The sequence below is a fragment of the Psammomys obesus genome, unplaced genomic scaffold (assembly GCF_907164565.1).
Source record: "Psammomys obesus unplaced genomic scaffold, mPsaObe1.curated_primary_1811, whole genome shotgun sequence".
NCBI lineage: Eukaryota > Metazoa > Chordata > Mammalia > Rodentia > Muridae > Psammomys > Psammomys obesus.
This window is the reverse complement of record NW_026596125.1, coordinates 16,580,586-16,588,582: the sequence shown is the minus strand read 5'-3', so window position 1 is coordinate 16,588,582 and position 7,997 is coordinate 16,580,586. Positions and strand designations below refer to the sequence as shown.

At 53.0% G+C, this 7,997-nt stretch overlaps 1 protein-coding gene across 3 annotated transcripts in view; it reads left to right on the top strand.

Annotated features, from left to right (window-relative positions):
- Positions 1-260: 260 nt before the first annotated feature.
- Positions 261-7,997, top strand: part of Afap1l2 (actin filament associated protein 1 like 2) — an 88,484-nt gene continuing 80,747 nt past the window's right edge. Inside the window, exon 1 of one of the 3 annotated variants that reach the window (XM_055591719.1) lies at positions 261-401. In XM_055591719.1, the coding sequence (XP_055447694.1) occupies positions 386-401 (16 nt within the window). In that variant the 5' untranslated portion in view covers positions 261-385. Of the gene's footprint in view, positions 402-5,954; positions 6,005-7,997 lie in introns of those variants that run through there. The other 2 variants (XM_055591720.1, XM_055591721.1) reach the window with 2 other exon arrangements.

Sequence of the window (7,997 nt, the reverse complement as noted above, 5' to 3'; positions counted from 1 at the left end):
GGCTCTGGCTCTTGACAAAACAGAGCTCGGTGGAGACCTGCCGGAGCCCGTTGGTCCCGAGCCTGCCCCAGGCTTGGAGGACGTCCCAGCTTTTCTCCTTGGCGCCGCCGGCCTCGGGAGGACCTGGAGGAAGGGCTCTGCGGCCGGGGCTGGGAGCCCAGCGCGGGGTGCGCCAGGACGGGAGCGTTGGCTGTCCCGACCCGCCGCGGACATCTCCGGCGGGGTCCAGGGCAGCTCGCCCGGGCGGAGAGCAGCTCGGAGGGCGAGGGGCGCGGCGGCCACTCCGGGAGGTCGGGCGGCTAGCGTGACCTCACTGGGAGGGCCCAGCGCCGGGAGCGCAGCGCCCGCGGACCGCAGCGCCGGGAGCACGCCGAGCTCGCTCGGGATGGAGCGCTACAAAGGTGAGGGCTGGGCGCACCGACTTGCTCCGGGGAAGGATGATGGGGCTTGTCGCCCGGACTCGGGTGGCTAGAATTGGCTCTCTACGCCCAAGGGACCGCAGCCCGAGAGGTGGCAACCGCGGTGCCACGGACAGGGCGGTGGGCTCCTGGGCGTAGAACACGGCGCGCTTAGATATTTTTGGGTCCCTAGGGTAGAGGTCTCTGCCTGGAGGTCAAGGTGAGGCTTCTCCCGTGCTTGAGAACCGAGGGTGTGTCCGGAGTCATCGTCACTCCCACCCCCAAGTTTACCTCCGGGGAAAAGATGTGTACACTTCGGGGGGGGGGGGGGCTGCCCAAGTAAGGCCTCAGTGGGCTGCTGGGGCAAAGGGGCGAGTTTGTAGGGTCCTTTCGGCGGGTGCCGCCTCGCTGAGGGGCTTCTTTCAGGATCCTGGAAGACTTGTTCGGCGGCGGAAAGGAAAACTTTTAATGTGGCGGGGTGGCGGGCTGTTCTGTCCCTGACTAGGTTCGGCTCTCCCCCGTTCGGCAACAGCTTCTGCGTGCCCTCTGAGGACCATGCACCCCCAAGCTGGGTGGGGTGTGGGTTGGGAGCCCGCGGGCTGCCCGGCAGGTGGAGCGCCTGTAGGCGTCCTGGCAGCGGAGCGAGCTTGCATTTGGCTCTGGCCAGGGACCTTGGCCAAACTCTGGTGGGCGGGCCGGCCCGGATATGCCCGGAGGGCTTTGGACGCCCAGGGCTACAGTCCAGAAGCCTCGGATAGTAGGTCCTTTGAAAGGAGGGTTCAAGGTGCTGCCCCTAAAGCGGATATTTCGGTGTGCCCCACATGCTTTTCCTCTGGGAAAAGCCTCTTGCACTCACTTCTTTCCAGGGGTTTGAGTAAACCTAAATGGACTAAATCTGCGAGAGGAAATTCGGCTTCTGTGTTTATTTTCCCCTGGGAGGGGAATTAGGCGAACGCTCAGATCTCAAGGAATCTCACCCTCCCGCCGAGGTTTCTCATTTATGGCACTCTTATGAGGGACCTGTGTGGACAGGCTTTCGTCCCCTAAACTAACGTCTTTTGACTCTCCTTTTGCGTTTTCGTCTCCTCAGGATCATTAGTGACTAGTGAGGCTCACCTGTAAGTGGTCTAGGCTCTTCGGTCAGTGGGGTGGCAGAAACCGCTGAGCAAACGTGGGCTTCTTTCCGTGACCTTTCACTGGAGCCTCTCTCCATGTCTAACCGAGCAATCTTACCTAAGCTCTTACGGAATCTGGTCAGTTTCGGGCGGGAAAGTGTCAAACACGGGCGGCCACAGCCCCTCTCCTGGTAAAATGGCAATGTGCTGCTCCACCCTGGGCCTCCGCCCTTCCAGGGGGCGTGGATGGAGGCCTGGGTGCCTCCTCGCTGGAAATACCAACCGCCAAGCTCCCTTCAGCTCCCGGATTGTGAAGCTGAAGCAGATGTTGGCCCCAAATTGAGAATTCAAGTTGCAAGCTTCTTTGTCCAAGCAGCAAACTGGTTCAAGTTCGAGACCAGGCAACAGGGGTGGCTGTGCGCCCAGGTTACTGCCCAGGTTGTTGTGTGGTTTCCGAATGGGCCCTTGACAGGACAGAATCTGCCAGTTTATCTTCCTCCTCTGGGAGCCGAAAATCTCATTCTCCACCAGGATCAGTTAGGGGCTTCCGCTCACTGAAAGGAACTGGGTTTCAGGTCAGAGGGTTTATGTTTCTGGAACAGATTACCTGGATTGCAAAAGAGAATCAAGGCATCTTCTTCAGTTTGATTCTGGGGAAGCATGACTTCAAATCTCACTGATGTCATGCTGCCAATATCTACTAATTTTTCTGGGAAGAATATGGGGATCTTCTTGCCCTGGGGGAGTGAGTTACATTTTCTGTTCTCAGGAGAGGTGGGTGGTCGTGCTTTGGGAACTCAATGAATGCAAATTCTTGTCTGTGCAAACTGAGTGCTAAGCTCCATGGCCCATACACCAGGAATCTGGCTGAGCCAGGCCACCCTTGCTTGTCAGAGACTGGGGCCATTATATTTTTTTGTAAGGTTTTGGGGTGTAGCTCATTGTTAGCTTACCTGGCCTGTGCTAGATCCTGGATTTGATTTCACTCACTTACACACACACACACACACACACACACACACACACACACACACACCGCAGAATAAGTAGGTTTAAATGATAAAATTGATTAGAAAAACAAGGTTTATCTTGGCTCTTGGAACTTAGCTGTAAAACTGACCAAAGAAACCCTCATGGCATCTGACAATTCTTTAAATTTAAAATACTTTCACATTCTCAGTTTTAAGCTCTCTTTCTCACACAGGTAGGACTGCCCATTATTGCCTTCTGAATCTAAAACTGTTTCCTCTAATTTGAAAGGCTTAGAGAGCTGTCATGGTAGGACAAAAAAAAGATTTCCATGTCCATAGCCTCCCTGTGCAACCTCCCAGTAGCAGCTGTGTTTTTAGCTCTGGGCTAATTGTCTTGAGGGAGCTTAAGGACAGCTGAACATCTAACACAATCTTCCAGGCCTTCCTTCCTTTTCAACACCCTTTGCTAGATCACCATGGTTCTCCAGGAGAAACAAGGGCTGTGGGAGTGTGTGTGGGTTCCTTTCCAGAGGGACGGAGCTTTCCTGAAATTGCTGTCAAGTGCTGGTAAAGTTGCTGTGCCTTGCATGAGAATCTCTTTGCCATTGTATATGCAGTAAGAACCCCTCAAGTGCCCAGGATTCAGTGCCAAGCCCTACAGGGCGTCTTGAAAAGATTCCCATCCTTGAGTGTTTGTGTATTTACAGTTCTCTGAAGAGCATCTGTATCACTGTGCATGCTTGTGTTCCTGTGTGTGTGTGTGTGTGTGTGTGTGTGTGTGTGTGTTCGCGCGCGCGCAGCCCATTGGCTGACCTCATCCCATGCAGTCAAGGATCCTGGTTCCTATTGCTGTTCCAGCTGGAGAGTGGGTCCAGGGCCAAATGTGATTGACCTACTATCTGCAGATTGCGCTTGGAACATCATGCCGAAGCTTCCTGAAGTTGCGTCACACTTGGATCCTAGCTAGCCTGGCTGAGGTATACACACTTCATTCTAGACAGGAGCGGTGGGCTGTGGGGTGACTCCTTCTCCTGTAGCCTTTGGTTTTCAAGTCTGATCACCTTTATGATACAGGAGGGAGAGGGAAGGTGTGAAATTCTGTGCAGAAAGCAATGTGATCAGAGCATGTTGGGGACTCTTGCGAGCTGAGGTCAAGGAAGGTCTGAAAAGAAAAATAAATAGTTAAGAGCTATAAAGCAGGTAGATAACTTAACAGTGCCACCTCAGGAATTATTTCTCTCCATGAGTAAGAGCTCAGCCTTCTCCCTGCTGGTGTTTGACCCTGAAGCAGGGGTCCTTAACCCCAGCTTACATGGAGCCATGTATGTGTGTGGCATGGAAAGGTAGGGATGTTCTGACCCTACCAGTCATGCTGATTTAAATGTCCAGAGTATGGGTAGGCACTGCTGTTTTCAAAGACTTTCACATGGCTAATAGGATCCAAAGTCGAGAACCATATTTGTTTTTAAAAAATGAAACATCAAAATAGAAAAACAGAAGAGTAGGCTGAGGAGATGGTTCAGGCGGTAAGCGCTTGCCATGCAGGCGTGAGGACCTGAACTCATAACCTTAGCACCCATGTAGAAAGCCAAATATGGCAGTGTGTGCTGGCTAACCACTGTAGCGGAATGGGCAAGCTCCAAGTTCCCATGAGACTAATTTTCACTCTCTAAAAGAGTAAGGTGGGAGCAGTGAGAAAGATTAACTGACAGCCTTTGACACACGCGCACACGCTCACAAACACGTACAAGGAAACACAAAGAGGAAAGTCCATCTGCTCCTTGGAAGAACTGGTTTGAGGGCACCAGAGTGTGGCAGAGCTCAAGTCAAGTCCTTGAAGTGGGCTGTGGCTTGCAGAGGGAGGCATAGCATCTTCGCAAGTGCTTTAGCCCAACACTGTGGATCTAGGATTGGCTGACTCTGAGGCCACAGAACCTCAGGCTATACAGGGCCAACTAGAATTCAGTATCCATCCCTAGCCTGAGAGATGCAGGCAAGTGGGGAGGAAATAGTGTGCACACTTCTTATTCCACCGTATCTTCTGAGAGCTGCGGAATCTGCTGGGATCACCGTCAGGCTTTGAGCAGAGGCATGGGAACACTGTTTACAAGCAGTGTCAAAGTCTCCATGCTTTGCCTGAAGCTCTGAGTTTGCTCATTGTACTTGACCCTGGCCACTACTGACTTTGAAGATCTTTGTGTGGGAGCCTGGCAGTGAAATGGTTTAAAACAGAAAAAATGGGAGAGATTGTGTTGGTACAGAAGAGCTGGGAGCCAGGAATTCTGTTTTGGGCCCTTCCTGATGGGGTAGAAACCCTGGGAACGCCGCTGCTTCCAGCACAATTAAAGGGCCAGGACAGGCCAGGGAGCTTCAAAGCTGAGAAAGCTGTGCGGGTTTTCCTCCAAGCGCTTTAATGACAGGAAATGCTGCTCTGAAGGCGTCTGTCCTTCAGGGGAGGGAGTCTCCTCCCAAGCTGGGGAGGAAGGCACTGTGGCAGCCACCAGAGGTGATGACAGCATGGAGAACAAACACAGCAGCCCGGAAACCTGGTGACCTCAAACTCTGCTTCTGTGGGCCGGTCACCCGACCTTACAAGCCTCAGTTTCCCCACCTAGAAAACAGCTGTCATGTGTCTCTTATATGGCTTTTCAGCCACTCAACCAGTCTCACTGCTCTGTGGTCACTGAGGACTCTTCGGGGGAGAATGTGTTTGGGAAACGAGTGGGGTGAGAGAGGGTAGGGCTGCCAGCAAAGGTCAGTTTAGGATTGTGGTTTCTTATAAATAAAACCGATTTCCTGTGGAGAGATGGGGAGTTGCAGATTTACTGGGAAAGAGAATGCTATCAAGTATGGAAGGAATTCGTTTTTTAAGGACTTGAATGTCACCATGTCTCCAAAGATTGCTAAGGCCAGTGCCAGGGTCTGAAATAGGAGATGAGTCAGTCCCGTTTGAGAGGCAGAGCAACTGAGTCCATAGAGGGTGAGCAAAGGTTCACAGGGTCAGAGACAGGATATGGAGAGCTGAGTTCTTAAGAGGAGACTTCCTGCTAAAAAATTCATCTAGAAAAAAGGTAAAATGTCATAATCTTGTCAACGTCTTTATGCCAGGAAGGGGTTAGCTGCTGAGTTAAATTCCCCTCCATCTTGCACTCAGCCACATGACCCAGCCTCATGTGGCTTCCCAGTCTCCTCTGTACTTTAGATAAGGCCTTATCAACACGGAACACGTGGTAGACACACAACAAATGTCCTGAGTTAATGTTGCTTGGCCTTAAAACTATAGGCAGATCTAGGCTGACCTCTGTCAAGAGAAGGACTTTGTCTCTGTCTTCAGGGTGAGCATGCCCAGCCATTGGCCCCTGCCAGGCACTAAGGTAAAGTGCGTGGACCTGTGAGTGTCTCACACAGGCCTCGCGCCCTGCTTCTCAAGAGCAGACCTGGTTCACAGAAGGAAACAAGGCAAAGCCTTTGAGCCAAACTCTGGACACGGGGAGGGAGTGCCCTGGCTGCCCGGGTTGCGGTGAGTTGAGCCTTTCTCTGTCTGTTCCAGCACAGCGGTGGTGCTGCCTGAGGGCACAGAGAAGAGCCCTGCGGGTCTCTGCTTGTGAGTATGAGCCTGTCTGTGCCCTCTGCAGCAGCTCACCTGGCCGCCAGGCTCCCACGGGTGGCTCAGTCCATGCCATCATGGAGGGCTAGGGCACACCCTGGAGCCAGGCTCTGGGCACCCGGGCGGGTGGGAGCTTCTAATCTGCCTTTCGCCACTAACATGCTGTGCGACCTTGGGCAAGTCGATTAATCAGTCTCTCTGGGCCTTGCTTCTGTGTGAGTAAGCCACTGATCACTAACCCACTTGCAGGCAGCCTGGTGATGAATATTTTGTGGAGGGAGCTGCTGCGTCAGGGGAACAGGAAGCACCGAGTCTGATGAGGTTCTGCCCGTGAGGTCTGTGGGCTCCAGCCATGGGCATCTATTTTGAAGTCTGGTGGCATTTAGTGGGCAACGTGCTTGCTTCCCAGGCCACCATCTGTGTGTTCTAGGCCAGCTGGAAAGACAGACCAGACTGGCTGTCCACTCAGCCTAGAGCCTGTTCCCTCCTCCTGCTTGGTCGTCTCTGATAACTCAGTAAGTTTATGTAGGAGAGACCTATAGCTCCCAGCTGGTGTGCTGTTGGTGGGTTCTCATTTTCTTTCCACTTAGTCTCCAAAAAAACTAAGCTCAAACTCCGCCAAGTGGAGGGCATGGAGAATGTGGGAGGAGCCAGGCTAACCCAGCATGCCTTGCTCCGGAGGGATGAAGTAGACAGAGGCAGGGCGCCTGAAGTCAGAGATCTCCCTGGGACCTGAGTGAGGCTGAGGCAACAAACGTTCAGTTCCTCGCTTCCTCAAGGCCTCCCTCCGAGGGACTGCAGGCTAGCTGTGGGCCTGGTGGAGGGTCCTGAGCTTGTGTAGCAATGCCAGCCCCAGCAGACTGCAAAGAAGCCTTCTGCCCCGGATTAAACCAAGAAAAGAGAGGCAGCTGTTAGCTGGGAAGAGCCCTCAGCTGTGCCAGAAGAGTCCCATGGGGCAGTGGGGCAGTCTGCCCTTGGAGGCGGCTCTCCGGAGTCAAGCAACCAGCCATTCTGTTTGCCTGTGATTTTTTGGTCTTGCCACCTGGAATCCCTCCTCCCGGGAGACCCCTTAGCCCTGGGAAAATCGAGGTGGGGGTCACCTTCTCCCCAAACCTCAGCCTTGATGGACCTTTCTGAATCATCACAGCAAAGGTGAGCCAATGGGCAGTCTCTTCAATAAGAAAGTGAAAGTCTGAGGCCAAGGTGTCCATAGCTGTCCTCTGGTGGCCCTGGAGCCTTCACTGTTCAGTTTGCTCGCACAAACTTCTAGAAAAAAACAGACTACCTAGGGAGAAAGTGAATCAGTTCTGTAGGTACCAGCGCTGCTCTCAGGGATGGGATGCTCCATAACAGGACATGATGCAATAGGCATTATGGACTGGTAGAGATGGCCAACCTCCTTGCTGTGATTGGCCGGCATTTGTGCTATCCAGGTAACGGGGCAGGTGTGTTTTCCTCTGCGTATAAATTATAGCTTGGTAAACTGCCTGTGAGAGACACTTGGCAGGCAATGCGTGCCCTCCTGTGTGGTCCACCGCTCGTCTTGACAGTGTGCCCTCCTATGATGTTTCCTATCACTTTGTTCCAAATCAGCGTTCTGCTTTTGTAAACAAGATCACACCCCCTGCCCCTTACAGACTGTGTCGATGCCCTGTAAGATGGCGGATGTGATGAACACAATGAGTCGTCACAGGAATTCAGTCAAAGCTGAGCCTGTTGCTGCTGGTGGTGCCTCAGGCTGGGCAGAATTCTGGCTTCAAGCAAAAAGACTCAACTTTGACTGCATCCTCTAGCAAACAGATGACTTTGGAAGTTTTCCTTTCATTAGAAAATCAGTAGTTCTCCCAACTGGCAAATAGCAGGTGAGCCCACCAGCACCCTGGGTAAGGAAGCCCTGGCCATCCGC